General features: G+C 41.9%; 1 protein-coding gene across 2 annotated transcripts in view; it reads right to left on the bottom strand.

Moving 5' to 3' along the window:
- Window positions 1-17,298, bottom strand: part of ccdc135 (coiled-coil domain containing 135) — a 93,642-nt gene that overhangs the window by 35,724 nt on the left and 40,620 nt on the right. For both annotated transcript variants that reach the window (XM_043698240.1, XM_043698241.1), the window contains 6 exons: window positions 14,835-14,993; window positions 12,475-12,693; window positions 10,639-10,758; window positions 4,454-4,526; window positions 2,886-3,014; window positions 200-328 (listed from right to left, as the gene is read on the bottom strand). In XM_043698240.1, coding sequence (XP_043554175.1) covers window positions 200-328; window positions 2,886-3,014; window positions 4,454-4,526; window positions 10,639-10,758; window positions 12,475-12,693; window positions 14,835-14,993 — 829 coding nt within the window. The remainder of the gene's footprint in view (window positions 1-199; window positions 329-2,885; window positions 3,015-4,453; window positions 4,527-10,638; window positions 10,759-12,474; window positions 12,694-14,834; window positions 14,994-17,298) is intronic.

Raw genomic sequence — 17,298 nt, 5'->3', positions numbered from 1 at the left:
TACTGTCTCGCCAAGATCAAGATTAATTGTCTGCAGCAATGTTCCCTCTTAGCGATGCTTAGAGGTTCAAACACCCAAAACAAAATTAGGGGGAAGTTGATTCAAGAAGGGATGTATGGAGCCTCAGTGTGATCGAACGTTTTGTTAAACCCCCTTCCAGTCAATCAGAATCTTCTTACAGAGGGTCCATTGCTCTTACTCTTAACTGCCATATATCGGCCATTCTTAAAATGTTCCGTAATGGTGCGAGTTCTCATGTTGCGTTCAATTCTCTCCAGCATGTCCTTTCTGTTTGCGTACCACTCTGTCACCTTCACAAATGAAGTACCTGTGAATGGTTTTAAAAACAAATATTTTGAATCTCCTGCTATTCTACCTTCTACTCTATCCTTTATTATTCATTGTTCGTCACGTGGTTATTTGTAAGTAGAGAGCTATAGGATGCTGACTTCTATCAAGCATTCTTCGTCAACAAAACTGGCTTTTAAATCTGTTTCCTTCATAGAATACCATCCCATTGGAGATGTGCATCCTGTTGAAGAACCAAAATGGAGCTAATGACTTTTCTCACCTGTAATTTTTATTTGTAAATGAGAGGTGGATGTCACTGGCAAACATTTACCTATGCCAAATTACCCTTAAGAAGGTGATGGGGAGCCTTTATATTCAACAAGCTGTTTAGTGTAAACATGTTATTAATTTTTTTCAGTCAACTTTTTAGTGCAAAGTTTCTTAAATAAAAGAGAAGAACATCTAAAACAAACTACCTATTTTACAGTGACATTGGCCACTTTTTAGACATGTGTAATTTTGTTGACAATATCACAGAGACCACTAGAGTTTACTCAGTTCATTGTGTAATGCCTAGAGCAAAGAGATAACATATACCAAAGAAAAGAAGGTCTGATTCTTCTGATGTCATATGTCGACAGGATGTTTAATCTGCAAGGGTGCTTGGACTTTATATTTTTTTTAAAAACTGCTATTCATTATAGAGAGGGGATCGCAGAACAACATAATTGCTTCCTCTTATTTGACCCACTTATCATGTTCCTCAAGTACAATATGCAGGAAGTATTTAATTACCAAGACAATGGGATCACTTGTGAGAAGAGAGTGAAGAAATTGAGATTCACTGATGCCAGGTTCCAGATACTGATGAACAAAGATGCATCAGCAGGACATACAGAAATGGTACAGAAAAATAAATTTGAGGGACATAAATCACAGTAGTCACTGCAATGTGTTGAACAATACTTAACCAATTATGCCAATTTCCTCTCTGTTTTTTTTTAATGTGAAAAAGCTGAACATTTCTAAGTTAAAAATCATCAGGTGATTGAAGGAGCGGCGCTCCGAAAGCTAGTGCTTCCAGTTAAACCTGTTGGACTTTAACCTGGTGTTGCTTGATTTTTAACTTTGTACACCCCAGTCCAACACCGGCACCTTCAAATCATGAACATTTCTAAGACTCTAGCTCATGCAATTACCTTCTGAATGTCAATGAGGGCTGCCTTTACATGTTGCTTATCTGTCCTGCTTGCCAGAAGGAATTAATGGGATGATGATCAAACAAACAGCAGCATTCTTATAGCTTTCAGTACAAGATAAATCATAACACGTCTGAAACACTTGACATTGCTGAATGGGAAACACTTAGTGTCACGATTACACATTCAGAAATGTGATGATTAACAGTTTGTGATTATTTGGTTGCACAGCCCGGACAGCAGAAAAAGGGCACGCACCAACATAACTACAACTGTTAGGGTGGAAAAAGAAAACACCAAAACACAGGTAAAAATACAATACCGTACAGATGGGAGTCATTCTGCCCATCATATCTGTGATTGATCTTTAAAAACACAATTCAAATTATCCCACCCTTCTGCTCTTTCCCCTTAGCCATGTGAAATTTCCATACTTCCAATACAAATCTAACTCCCATTTGAAAGTAATTATTGAATTTACTTAAACAATTCTGTTATTATCCTCCCTCAGGACTGACATCCTTAATTAAGTGTAATTGCCCAAAATTAAACACAATACTCCAGCTGGGACCTAACCAGTGCTTTATAAAGATATCTCATCAATGTCTTGTTTTTATGCACAATGCTTCTAGCTAAAAAGGCAAGGATCCCACATGCCATCTGAGGATGTCTGAAGGCAAACCAGTAAAATAACCCATGCCCATATGGGTAAAGCTGCAGATTCAAAGCTTAAATTATGCACTTGTTTAACATTTTGTACATAAATTTCTCAACTTCTGAACTTGCTTTCGTTCTAATTTGATTTATGAGAATATTCCCTCTAACAATTTATTGAATTCCTCCATTGCCCTCAGCCCAATTGTAATTTGCCCCTTTCTCTTTGTTCTACACATCCATGATTTCTTGATATGTATAATAAACAAAACTCGAACAAGCAGACTGAGCTGAAATATTTAGCATTAATCAACCTACAGAAAACCCAGCCAGACAGGGTCTTATTATGGAGATTTGCTACTTTATTCTTGAAAAGGGCTTAAAATTTGAACAACTCAGCATCCATTGCACCTTTACTAATTTAGTACTGAGGTTTAAGGGTGGCAGAAGGTCTGTTGCTGATCAGCTAGTTGTCATATAGCAACCTTCCTCCACACTTTACTGAAAAGTTCATGACTTGTGTGGATACTGGATAAGGACCAAAAGGCTTTGGTTGTGATAATTCATTAACACTTGAACAGTGTGTCATTATTCCCAGCATTCAGATAAGAGCCTTGGTCAACAAGACTGATCAACGAAGACTGCCAATATCCATTAAATTGTCCCTGACATGACAGAATTCCTTCAGAAACGAAAGGCAACAAAGGTGATATAAATATGTAAAACTAAATAAAAACTTACATTCAATGTCCTCGTATTCTATCAGTCGCTTCACCATCCCATCAATGTTCAAGTATGGTGCATACTTCTCTAAGTTTGCCTTCTTATACTGAATTATCTTCTCACCTTTTGGACAGCGTGTTTCAATGTCTAAAGAAGCACAAAAATCACTGAGCGTCCCTGTTCATTGACTGGCCAATTTTCTATGATCATGCTTTCAAGTTCTGAACACTTGAGATCTTTGAATAATACTAATGGGTGAATGGAACTTGCTTCAAATTAGAACATAGACAACATGGTTTTTGTATTACTTCACATTTACAAAAATAGAGTATAGGAGATCAGCCAAGTGTATTTTGGATTGGTCAAGTCAGAGGTAACAAAGGTATGGATGAACATTTCAGCATCGGATGAGTTGAGACAAGGTCAGAGTTGGGCAATGAGTGGATATAGAAGGTTAAAATGATGGTGTCATGTGTAGTCATACATGATGCTGAGGTTGCAAACTGAACAGTTCAGCCTCAGAGTTTGGGAGCGAGTTGGTGGCTAGTGAGCAGAGAAGAAGGAGGAACGACCTTGAATATATTGCAACTATTCACCTCCATAAAACATCTCAACACATTTTACAGCCATTGCAGTATTTTTGAGTGCAATGGCAATTTTTGCACAACTGAAAAGAATTCCTTGTTTTTCTATGAAGAGTGCCATGAGGTATCTTAAGTCCACTTGAAAATGCTTGAACCACCCATGTTTTGAGTAGTGTCATCAACTCAACTCACACAGGGTTATTTGTGGCTGTCATCTTTCTCTGCATTTTTCAGGTATTTCCTACTGTCCCCACTGACATTACTCCTTCAATCAGTTTCCCCCACAAAATGATAGATCAATCAACTCATTTACGGTTGTTGGACCTATCTGTCTGCAAACTGGCTGCCACGCTTACCTACAAGGCAACAGGAGCTTCAAAACATCAAACTTCAAGTTTACAAAATTATGCGAGGCGTGGATAGAGTGGATAGTCAAAATCTTTTTCCCAGGATAGAAATGTCAATTGCTAGGGGACATAGGTTTAAAGTAAAAGGGAAAAAGTTTAAAAGAGATGTGAGAGGCAAGTTTTTTTTTAACACAAAGGGTGGTAAGTGTCTGGAATGTGCTGCTGGAGAAGATGATGGAGGGAGGCACAAGAGCAACATTTAAGAGGCATCTTGACCAGTATATGATTAGGCAGGGACTAGAGGGATATGGACTGCATAGTTCAAAAGCTTTTTAATTTAGAAAGGTATCATGTGTTAATGCAGACTTGGTGGGCCAAAGGGCCTGTTAGTGTGCTATACTGTTCTTTGGTCTTTGCCTGTGATAGATAACATTGCTAAGACTGAATGAAGTTGGTGTTTGAATTCAAGTTCTTTATTTCATTTTATAAATGCAAATGTACTGTTATCACTTTAAGCCTTAGAAACCATTGTCAGTAATTCAATTCAGCTGACTATTTTTTTCATTGCTTCATTCATCTTTTTCTAGTTCTAATCTTTACTTTGAGGAACAATATGCAAAACTGTAACATTAGAAATGAAGATAGGTCCTTTTACCTTTAGCAGGAATAACAATTGGTTGTACCCACGAAGGAGGCATGTCAAAAATCTTTTCCAATTCCTTTTCATCCTATAAAAAGAGAGATCTGTAAGCACAATAGTTTTAATTTTGTTGCACAAATTTTACAATTCTCTTTTTAGCTGATGTCAACACTCAGCACTGAGTTCTTCCACTAGTTTTTTTTCTCTGGGGCATAGGTGTCACTGGCCAGCCAGCATTTATTGGCTATGCTCAGTTGCCCTCAAGAACCACAGCAGTCCACTCGCTGTAGATAGAGACACAATGCTCGTAGGGAGGAAATTCTAGGATTTTGACAAGCAACAGTGAAAGAATAGCAATATGTTTCAAAGTCAGGATGGCGAGTGGCTGATTAATTGATTGTGGGATTGTTTAGCTCAATCACATGCTGTTTTGCACACAAGTAGTTCTGTTCGGTAGTTTCACTAGGTTGACACCTCATTATTAGGTATGCCCGGTTCTGCTCCTGGCATTCCCTCCAGCACTCTCCATCGAACTAAAGTTGATCCCCTGGCTTGTTGGTAATGGTTGAGAGGGGATATGCCATGCCATGAGGTTGCAGATCATGTTGAAGTATGATTTTACTGCTGTTGATGGGCAACAGTGCCTTATGGATGCCCAGTCTTGAGTTGCTAGATCTGTTCAAAGTCCGTCCCATTTAGAATGATGATAGTGCCACACAACACAATGGAGGATGCTCTTAATGAGAAAGCAGGACATGCAGTGGTTACTCTTACTGATACTGTTATGGACAGATGCAACTGCAGCTGAAAGGTTAGTGAGGAAGAGGTCAAGTACATCTTTCATTCTTGTTGGTTCCCTCATCGCCTGCTACAGGCCCAGTATAGCAGCTACGCACTTTAGGACTGGCAAAAAAATCAACAGGGCTGCTGCTGAGCCACTCTTGGTGATGGACATTTAAATCCCCCACACAGAGTACATTTTGTGCCTTTACCTCTTGGATAAGCTATCATCATTTAGCATGGAAACAGAGCCTTCAGTCCACCTTGTCCATGCCGACCAGATATTCCAACCCAATCGAGTCCCACCTGCCAGCACCTGGCCTATATCTCTCCAAACCCTTCCTATTCATATACCCATCCAGATGCCTTTTAAGTCTTGCAATCGTATTAGCCTCCACCACTTCCTCTGGCAACTCATTCCAAACACGGACCACCCTCTGCGTGAAAAGGTTGATCTTTAGGTCTCTTTTATATTTTTCCCCTCTCACCCTAAACCTATACCCCCCCTAGTTCTGGACTCCCCCACCCCAGGGAAGAGACTTTGTCTATTTATCCTATCCGTGCCCCTCATGATTCTATAAACATCTATAAGGTTACCCCTCAGCCTTCGACACTTCAGGGAAAACAGCCCTAGACTAGTCAACCTCTCCCTGTAGCGCAAATCCTCCAACCCTGGCAACATCGTTGTAAATCTTTTCTGATACTTTCCAAGTTTCACAACATCCTTCCAATAGGAAAGAGACCAGAATTGCATGCAATATTCCAAAAGTGGCCTAACTAATGTCCTGTACAGCTACAACATGACCTCCCAACCCCTGTACTCAATACTCTGACCAGTAAAGGCAAGCATACCAAATTTCTTTCCTTTCACAAGTGATTTCTCATTTATTTCTTCTCACTACCCAAACCATTTCCACATCCTAGTTTCCTAAACTTACTTCATCCCACTCTACTGTGCTAATATCACCATTAACCAATAGTGCCACTCTTCCACCTGCTCCTATCATCCTATCCCTCGTAATTGTCCTGTATCCTTCAAGATTTAGCTCCCAATCTATATCATCCTACAGCTATGTCTCTGTCATGTTTGCTGGAGAGGATTAGGAACTGGCCCATCAAGTGTGAGCCCCTTCAGAGAGCTCTATGCTATTGTTATATATCTTGTTGAGACCATCATTTACTCTGCTGTGTGTGCAAATTTCTCGCAGCCCTTCCTTCCTGCTCCCACCTATTCCCACTCACCTGAGTTCGCCATATACCTAAAAGATTTTGAATCAAATTTGGTGATATCGTGTCAATATTATCATAGGCAATTCCCAGTTAGGGGTTATAGCTAACAATGTGGAGAGTTGCACTAAACAATAGGAAGATCTAAAGATGCTCACAGATGGGTGGAGTAATGGTAAATTAAGTTAAATCTTGCAAAGTATGAGGTGATTTATTTTGATTGCAAGAGTAAGGAGAAAAGGTATTTGTTGGATGGTATTAAGCTAAGTGGCACAGAGGAGCAAAAAGACCTCAGACATTTGATGTATAAACCACAAAGTAGCAATGCAAATTGAGCCATGGAAAGTTCAAAGCTCTGGGGTTAATTTCCAGAGGAGTGGAACATAAAGGCAAGGGAGGTGACAGTAAATAGTCAAAGAACCCTAGATGGACTACTTTTGGAGTACTTTGGTCTCTGTAATACTAACAACATGCTGAAGCAGTGGAGAAAGTACAAAATGGTTATCCATGAGTATAACAAAATCACAAGGATGCAACTATTTAGTAAGATTAAAAAGGCTGGGGATAGTTTTTCTGGAAAAAAAAGATGAGTGCTGGATTTTCGCCAGTGCAGCAGGTAGCTAAAATCAGGAAATTTCTTAATTTGGGAGACAATCCTAAGTTCAGAGAGTCTGAGGAGTTTGCTTTGTTGTTGTTACATCCACTGAGATACAGTGAAATGTGGTGTTTTGCATGCTGTATGAGCAGATCGTACCACACAACGTTCATCAGGGTAGTAGAACAGAGTGCAAAATACAGTATTACAGTCTCAGAGAAAATGCAAGGAGAGATCAGAATTAACGTTTGAGAGGTCCATTCAAAAGTCTGATAACAGCGGGGAAGAAGCTGTTCTTGAATCTATTTGTACATGTATTCAAACTTTCATATCTAGTGCCCAACAGAAGAGGGTTGAAGAGAGTATAGCCGGCGTAGGAGGGATCTTTGATTATGTTGTTTGCTTTTGAAGGCAGCAGGAATTACAGATACAGTCAGTGGATGGAAGGCTGGTTTATGTGATGATTAGAGGTCAGGCAAAATCCAAGGAGCAGGAAAATCGACATTTCAGGCAAAAGCTCTTCATCAGGAATTTCTAATGAAGGGCTTTTGCCCAAAACATCGATTTTTCTGCTTCTTGGATGCTGCCTGACCTGCTGTGCTTTTCCAGCGCTCCTCTTATCTTGACTCTGATCTCCAGCATCTGCAGTACCCACTTCCACCTGGTTTGTGTGATGGACAGGTCTGTTGTTCACGACTCTCTGTTGTTTCTTGCGGTCTTGGGAAAAGCATTTGCGATGAATCCAGATAGGATGCTTTTTATGGTATATCTATAAAAATTGGTAAGAAAGTCCTTGTGGATATGCTGAATTTCCTTAGCCTCCAGAGGAAGTAGAGACATTGTTGTGCTTTCTTAACTGTCGTGTCAATTAGAGTGAACCAGGCCAGATTGTTGATCGTCACTCCCAGAAACTTGACACTCTCAACCACGTTCACCTCAGCCAGTGATGCAGGCAAGTGCCTGCCCTCTACTCTGCTTTCTGAAGTCAACGAGCAGCTCCTTCATTTTGCTGATGTTGATAGAGAGATTGTCGTCTTTGTACCTTGTTGTGAAGCCCTCAATCTTTTCCCTATGCTCTGTCTTATTGTTGTTTCAGATCCGACCTACAACTCTGTGTCCTCAGCAAACTTGCAATTGGATTTGGGGTGTAATTTGGCCATTCAGTCATGAGTGTATAAGAAGTAAAATAGGGGGCTGATCACCCAGCCTTGTTGAGGATTGTGGTGGAGGAAATATTGTCATCTATTCTTACAGGTTGTGGTCTATGCATCAGGAAATTGAGGACCCAGTTACAGAGGTAGGAGCCGAGACCTCGGTCTTAGAGAATTTAGAGAAGACCTTGTCTGGAATTATGGTGTTAAAGGTGAGGCTGTAGTCAATAAGTAGGAACCTGACTTAGGTATCTAGTTATCCAGGTGTTCCAGGTATGAGTGTAGGGTCAGAGAGATGGCATCTGCCATGGACCTGTTGCACCAGTAGGTGAATTGCAAAGAATCAAGACAATTTGGAACTGAAGTGAACAATGACTAACTTCTCGAAGCACGACATAATTACGGAGGGCAGAGCCACCAGGCAGTAGCAGATTTTTCTTTAGCATCGGGACGTTAGTGTCTTTTTGAAGCAGATGGGGAGTTCAGATCAGAAAAAGGGGCGAGTCCTCACAGGATATGAATGTATGGCCGAGGACTCCATCTATGGATTCACTCTCAAGAAGTCGGATGTAACGTCTGCAGTGGTGACTTTGGGTACAGGTACATCTGAGGCTCTTGGGGCAGGTGACATCGTTTCATTGACTTTCTGTTCAAAGTGAGCATAGAATGTATTGAGCTCATCGGGTCGGGATGTACTGTTGCCTACGATTCTGTTTGACTTCACCTTGTAGCCCATTATGTTGTCTAAGGCTTGCCATAAAAGTCAGGTGTCATGTCCAAGCTTAGTGCTGCTTCTTGGCGTCTCTGATGGCCTGACGAAGGTGGTACCTGGATTTCCTGTACAGGTCAGGGTTGCCAGACTTGAACACCTTAGATCTGGACTTCAGTGGGGAAGTTGATCTCCCGGTTCATCGATAGTTTCCAGTTGGGGAACATTCAGATTCACTGCTTTGTCAAGCAGTCTTCTACACACTTACTAGTGAAGTCTGTAACGGTAGTGGCATATTTGTTTACGTTGGCTGCTCAGTTTTTGAATACGGATAAGTCCATCGTCTCTAAGCAATAGAAGTCCTTCCATTGCCTCAGACCAACACTGCACGACTTTCTGTATGTGTCCTCACTCTTCAATTTCTGTCTGTAAGCTGGGAGGAGGAGCACAATATTGTGATCTGATTTTCTAAAATGCAGATGGCGGATGGAGAGGTAGGAATCTTTGATGGATATACAGCAATGGTTAAAGATGTTCACGCCTTTGGTGGAACAGATGACGTGTTCATGGTATTTTTGTAACATGTTCTTTAAGTCACCAGCAACAATGATCAAAGGCCTCGGGCTCTTGATACACCTGAGCCCAACTACACCAGATTTTCATTTTGAAAACTAGAGGTGGAATAGAATCAGGTCCACTGACTCGGAAAACTGGTTGTAGATAGCCACTGGGACAGATGGGTGCCAAAGTGGGCTAGTTAGAAGGCCTACCTTAGTTCTCTTGGACCTTTAGAAGCTACTAGGCCCTCCAATTCTCACCTCTTTCAATGTTAAGTACTCATGTGGTTTTCCATTCCAACTCCTGCCCACTACAGGCCAACCCATGCCTCCTTCGTGCCACCACTCTGACCAATCACACAGTATCCTCGATGAGGCAAGTCTCAGTAGCAAGGTGAAATCAAAAAGAATGAAGCATCTTATAATCCAATGGAGTTCTCACACATGCAGGCTTGGCTTGGTACTGACATTCATGGAACAGATTCAAAGATTTTGAATGCTCTCAACAGTTCTATTTGTTCTAAAAACAACCCAAGTTCTAAATATAAAGCAGACAGGTTGGTCAAAGCCTTGTTCAGCTGAACCAGGCACAATGCATGTATATATTTTTTTGTGTGCAAAAATTAAAACACTCTGTATTAAAACATGTAGTTTCTAGTTCATTCAAGTGTACCACACACAAGACCAAAGGAAAATATTAAACTGGTTGTCAGCATAATTCTTAGCACATTCAAAATTATTTAGCAAATATTGTACAATCACAGAATCACATCTAATTTTGGAAACTGTTTAGAGCTTTGAGCAGATCTAAACTGAAAAATAGTGGAGAGTGATAAATGCTTTAAATTATTTAAACTGTTGCATTAGCATTCATTCAACAACTACTGTTTGTAGACAGAACGTGCACGCATACTATGCCTAATTCAATTGAAAAAGCTAAGTGACTATCATTTTGTTGTACATCTCCCATGGCAATGCCTTGACCTATCAGAACTAAACCACCTGATTAAAATTTGAATAAAGATTTGCAGTTAGCTGTGGTTGCCTCCATAGACCTGTAGCTTGCAAGTTAGCACTGTGAGGAAATGAGGAAAGAGAACTTACTCTTGCTCTGCATTAACAAAATTTTGCGATCTTGTTAACTAACACTATCAACTACGTGATTATCAATCAGGTCTCACATCATCATCCACCTCGTCCACAAGGTAGTCATAGGATTCAGGGAGGACAATTTGCGAATTATCAGAGTCAGGCAGCATATACTCCCATTTCACAGGGTCACCGAGGTCAAAGACAACATTCTAGAGAAAAAAAGAATAACACAATCACTTATTGCATATATCAACAAAGGAATACTCACTGAGAATTTTCTCAGGGTCTCTCAGGTTCCGTCACTGAAAATCAGGCACAAGTTCAGCAAAAGTTCAGGCACAAGTCCATCCATCAGGTCCCTGCAAACATTGTGAAAGTGGAGAGACCCTGAGGAATTTCACAGGTCACATCAGACATAGCGGCTGGCATTTTACATTTTCTCTATTAGGTTGGAAAATGACAGGTCTGGGACAGGATGTTGGGAAATCCAAACGATAAGATACAGAGCGTATTAAAGATGAATTTGAACAATACACGTTTTAAAACAAAGCAGGAAGCTGGCAGCAGAATTACTAGCACCTGATTCCGGTGGAACAGTTCCAAAATCCAGAATTCATGGTTTCTCTTTTCTATCCCTTTAGAACAGCATCCTGCCTGCCTGAAACAAGTCAGGCTTCCAAGAGTTAATTTACTACAATGTTGATGGGAAATTGGGATGACATCAAAATGTTAAGCTTGGATGTCCTGGGAATGAGAACAAGAGGCAGGGAGAGAAACTGATCACGACAGCAGCAAATGTAGATTCTGGGACTGGCTTTGTCTAAAATTCTATTCGGGATGAGCACATTTGTTCATAAGTTGATCAGAATATAACCAGACTGTGGTGAGGACATCAAGGGAGAGAAATGACTGGTCCACGGGCATGGAGCAGCTGAATGTCACCAATACACCTAACCAATGCAAACTCATTATCGATCCCGAAATATCTATTGGGTCAAATTGGAGAGCACTGGTGGGCACAACTGCTTTATTCTTGGTCATTTTGGAGCAAGTCTTCTGCCATTGACTATTGTGAGATGCCCACAGATTCTCCCACTGAACTTTCCCTTTTTTGATGTGAATGAAAAGCTTAACTTGCTCTATTCACTGTCTTTCTTCCCCTCCGCACAGCTCAGCAACAATGTCTTTCCTTTTCCTCATAATATCCAGCTACTTTCAAATCATTGTGTCAAGGGAGATGCAGCCCAACTGCAGAGGATAAGGTCTGGCAGGAGAAGGTTTGGCCATGAGCAAGATATTATGCCGGAACACCTGGCCTGTCGACTGTGCTGGTTAAAATATGGTATTTTTAAGCCAACCTAACCCGTGTAAAGCAGACTACATTAAATTTAACAAGAATTTAACATAAGCAATTGACTAAAATCAAAAGCAATAATCAGATTAAATTCCAATTCCAACCATGTGCCCAGAATCAAAACTATGCCCTTCCCCCTCCTCCAACCCATGCACAAAGTCCTGATACCTTCAGCAGAAAATAATATAGAGTCAGGTGGACTGAAGGCTGACAATAGATTTAGTTAATGTTGGTCTAAGTGATTTTCCAATTCCCAAATGAGCAGAGAGCTCCCAAGTGTAGTATTGCTTGAACACACTTCGATATAGGAACACACAAGGATATGGTTTGTAAGAAAGTGAAAAGACAACAGAGCAGGAGTAGGTGACACTGTTTTGGATTTTGGAGGCTGGGGGTAAAGGGTGATATGCATCACAAGTCACTGTACATAATCAGCACGTGTGGCATGGGACTACCTGATACCACTGGATGTAAAGGGGACAATTGATGAAGATGCATGGGTGCACTGGGAGAGAAGGTAACTTGCACAAGTTAGCATTCGCAGGTTGATTTTAGAGTTGGAAAAGAATACCTTGCAACCAAACTTGCAGTCCTGCATGTTCACCCAGTAGTTACGATGGTTCCAAATGCTCTCAATTCCCAAGAATCTTTCATTAGTAGTTTCATAGCTGTTTCCTGTGAAAGGGTCAATGAAGAAGTTCTCTGGGACTTCCCTTTTGCCTGAAAGTACCAAAACCCAACAATGCACCCGCAGACCATGCATGACATCATGCGTTCCTTTGATCTTGAGCTAAAATAAGAGAATATGATTAATACACATTTGCCTTCCTTGAATTCTAATTCCCTAATGACTTATTTTCCTCTTAGGGCATTAGGATTGCCAATAGCAAAGATCAGTATCAAACTGCAAAAGACTTCAGCTCATCAACTAATGGAGCAGCAGTGGTAGCTAAGAACTCAACATTAGGTTCTCCAATTTCAAAACCTGGGCAGCCTACAACCCAGAGGACTCAATATTGAGTTCTCCAATTTCAAATAACCTCCCTTCCCATCCCCAGACTCCCTTCGCAGCCCGTCCCCCTCCCTTTCACTCCTCCCTGCCACCCACCAGATTCATTCCTCCCATTGACCAATCAGGTTGCACCCTCTACCTGTCTTCACCACCCTGCTCCCACCACCCCATTATCTGCAGCTCCCCTTACACCCACCCCCCAGTCCTGAAGAAGGGTTACACCCGAAACATTGACTTCTCCACCTCCCGATGCTGCCTGGCTTGCTGTGCTCTTCCAGTCTCCTGCCTGTCTAAAGTGGTTTACCTGAACCCATCTCACCAAGGTGCATCTAGACTTGGACCTATCCCTCCGCTCCCAACTAATCAAGAGGTTTTAGAATTTCATCTTAAAACTCCACCCAGTCAGCAGACCAAAATGGAATTCCAGACAGCGGCCAAACTTTAATGAAGGCCGAAGGTTTTCCCAAGTACATTTAATGCTGTCTAAAGAGATTTGCTGAGTATTTAGAACAGTTTCTGTTTATCCATGCATGCTTTAGAGGCAGTACAGCAAAGCTTCACTGGATTTGTCCCTGAATTAGGAGGGGCTTAAAGTGGGGCTGTGTTCTCTGGACTTCAGGAAAATGAGTGGTGATCTCATTATGAAAAGGCTCGATGAGCAAGTTACTGAGAAGTAGTTTCCTCTGGCTGGGGAATCTAGACAACAGAGGCACAGTATCATGAGAAGGGACCAATTATTTTGGATGGAGATGAGATTTTCTTCACACTTTAAAGGTTGCGAACCTTTGGGACTGCCCACCCCACAAAGTGGTGGATGCTCCCTCCTTTTAAAAATAGGGCGACCCCCGTATCCACGGATCCAGTTACTGCAGTTTCACTTACCTGGAGTCTACTGTGGCCTGAACACAAAAATGGGAATGTTCCAGAACCAGGGACCAGGAGGCTACCAGGAAGGTACATTTCCCATTTAAATAAATGGGTGGATTCCTAGCCACTGTTTGGGCTTCTGCAGTAGGTCCTGGAATGTATCCCCTACGGATACAGGGGGACTGTTGTCTTTAAAATCAATGCACACATATTTTTGGGCATAGAAAATTAATGGCTAGGGTGAGAGGGAGAAAAGTTGAATTGAAACCAAAACTTCAGCCACGATCCAACTGACTGGTAAAGCAGGCTCAACAGAATATGTACTTCACGCTTACTCCTATTTTTCATGCTGTTATGTTCTAGCAGTGATTTCCCTAGTCTGGGTTATCTTTACCAAAATCCATCCATTCTTTAGTTTGGTCCAAGGCCCCAGAGGATCTTTTCACATCTGGCAGACATTTTCTTGTACATCCAAACAGCTCATCTACTGGTCCACTGCCCTTGATGTAGTCTCTTCTGATGGGGAAGACAGGACGCCAACTCGTGGAACGTTTTTGGAAACATCTCTGGGATGCACACACCAAACAACCCCACCGCCCTGTGGCCTACTACTTCACCTCCCGCTCCTACTCCACCAAGGACATGCAAGTCCTGGGCCTCCTCCACCGCCAAATCCAAGCCACCCGATGACTGGAGGAAGAATGCTTCATCTTCTACCTTGGGAGCCTCCAACCACACAGCATCAACATCGACTTCACCAGTTTCCAAATCTCTCCTCCCCCCACCTCAAAACAACCCTCCAACTCGAACCACCCTCTTGATCTGTCCTACCTATCCATCTTTCTTCCCACCTATCTGCTCTACTCTCCCCACCGACCTATCACCATCACCCCACCTGCCTTCCCAGCTACCTTTCCACCCCTGCACACACATACATACACACACATTCCTGATGAAGGGCTCGGATGCTGCCTGACTTGCTGTGCTTTTCCAGCGCCATATTTGTCAACTCGATGCAAACATAAACAGAAGAATTAACTAATGGGACTCACGTCTGCCAAATAGTCTAGTTCTTTCTGCTTCCTTTCCTCTTCTGCTTTCTCCTCTGCCAGCCTGCGTGCTTCCTGTTTCATTTCAAATTTGCTCTTTAACTCTCGGACTGGTTTCACGGAGTATTTCTTCACAGGTGGTTTTTCTTGTTCTTTATTGATCTTTTGAAAAGAAAAATGTGTGTATAATAAAAGTACTGATGACAACATGTTGACTGAAAATAGCATTTGTCAATTTTGTTCATAATTACTCCTTCTCCACATTCACAGCAGCTGATGGTTTATGGATTGCACAGTGCTCTAGCGTCTCATCCTGTTATGAGCCCATGGTGCTGGCAAGCTATATAACCACATGAAGCATCACAGTGCACTTATGCCCATGTCTGCACATGAATACCTTTCCAGCAAATGTTTTCAGCTAGGGAATAGGATATCAGTGTGTTTTGGTCCCTCTTGAGTCATGAAACACTGATGCAATGATGTGTTGCTCACAGTAGCACAGAATGAAAGAGTGAGCTGAGCATTCCCTGATCTATAAAGCTCAGTGCTGTTAAATGCATTTATCCACACAACTGATAGGATTTCTGTTCTGACCCATTTACAGAGCTTTAGCATCACTGAAAGACCAACATATATTTGGACAAAGTTAAAAACCACACAACACCAGGTTATAGTCCAACAGTTTATTGGAATCGCTAGCTTTTGGAGAGCTGCTCCTTCATCAGGTGGTTGTGGATATAAGATCATAAGACACAGAATTTATAGCAAAAGATTACAATGTGATGAAACTGAAATTATATATTGAACAAACCTGGATTGTTAAGTCTTCCATCTTTTAGAATGGGTTGCAAGTTTCGGTTCATTAATATGTAAATCCCAGAACTTCTTTTAAGTCACCTTCTCGAGATAACATAAGGTTTTATAACAAAAGGTGACATCTCAACTCAGACACAGCATTAAAGGTGTGAGGTCAGAGTCTATCTGCATCCAAATCTTGAGTCAGACTGGTTCTATTTCCAAAGTGGAATGCACAAAATATTACAAGGATTGACTGCTTGCAGATTGTACATTTTTTGAGCAAAATAGAATGTATTTGCAAATACAATTCTGCAAATACAAATTTACCCCATAGACTTTAAGTGGGTTTGCATGCATGAGAGAAGGAGAGAGAAAGTGTGTGCATGTGAGTCTGAGTGCACATGAGAGAGAGTGTGTGCTTGCGTGTGTGAAAGCTTGGTAAAATGTGTGTGTGGGTGTGATGGAGTATAAGCCTGTGACAGGATGTATGCTTGGGGGCATGTGTGTGTATGAGAGAGACTGTGTGTATGAGAGAGAGTCTGCGTGAGTGTGTGAATATTTAAGTGCGTGTGTGTGTGAGAGAGAGCGTACAGTGCTCCCAACTGGGAGGGAACACACTTCTCTGGTGATTGTTGTTCGGTATACATTAATTTGTTGTTGTAGTGTCTGCTTGGTCTCGCCAATGTACCATGTCTTAGGGCATCCTTGTCTGCAGTGTATGCGATAGACAACATTGGCTGAGTCACATGAGTACACAGTGGGTGATGTCCCCACAGGTAATGATGGTATCCATGTCAACACTCTGACACATCTTGCAGTGGTTGACATGACAGGGTTGTATGATGTTGTGGTTGATGTTGTCCTGAAGGCTGGGCAGTTTGCTGTGAACAATCATCTGTTTAAGTTTTGGCAATTGGTTCAATGTGAGAAGTGGAGAAGTAGGGAAGGTCTTGGTGAGATGATCATCCTCATCAATAATGTGTTCCAGGCGTGAAGAACATGGGGTAGTTTTTCAGCTCCCAGGAAATACTGGACAATGAAGGGTCATCTTGGGGGATGCTTGTGCAGAGTGCTGAAATGCCCATTGTGACGAGAAATGTTCCCGGTTTGACTAGTCCATGGGTGCTGAGTTTCTGGAAGAAATCTGTACTGTCGTGACAGAACCTGGGGTCCCCTGTACAATGGGTTTCAAGATGCCTTCGACATAGCCAGAGAAGTTCTCACACAGGGTCCCATTGCCTGATACAATCGGATGTCCTGGTGTGTTGGCTTTGTTTATCTTTGGAAGGCAGTAGAAGTCGCCTTTGCGAGAAGTACGTGGGATGACAGTGCGTAGGGAACCTTAAAGGACTGGATCAAAAGACTTGATCAATGTGTTTAGTTCACGGGTTCTTTGGTCAGATTGGCCGGTAGTTGCCTGTAGTGTTCCTGGTTGCTCAGTTGTCGGTACACTTCCTTGCAGTAGTCCATTCTATTCTGAATGACGATGGCTCCTCCTTTTTCTGCTGGTTTGATGACAATGTTGCAATTGGTTTTGGATGGCATTGCATTGTGATCAGGTGATGTTTTGTTCTACTCTGTGCGTGCGGCTGATGAATCTGGCATTCACATATTCCCTGCCAGTTGGAACATACATGCCCAGGGCAGTGGCCCTCCAGAGGGGTCCAAA

The sequence above is a fragment of the Chiloscyllium plagiosum genome, chromosome 10 (assembly GCF_004010195.1).
Source record: "Chiloscyllium plagiosum isolate BGI_BamShark_2017 chromosome 10, ASM401019v2, whole genome shotgun sequence".
In the NCBI taxonomy this organism is placed as follows: Eukaryota; Metazoa; Chordata; class Chondrichthyes; order Orectolobiformes; family Hemiscylliidae; genus Chiloscyllium; species Chiloscyllium plagiosum.
This window is presented reverse-complemented; position numbering and strand designations above follow the sequence as displayed.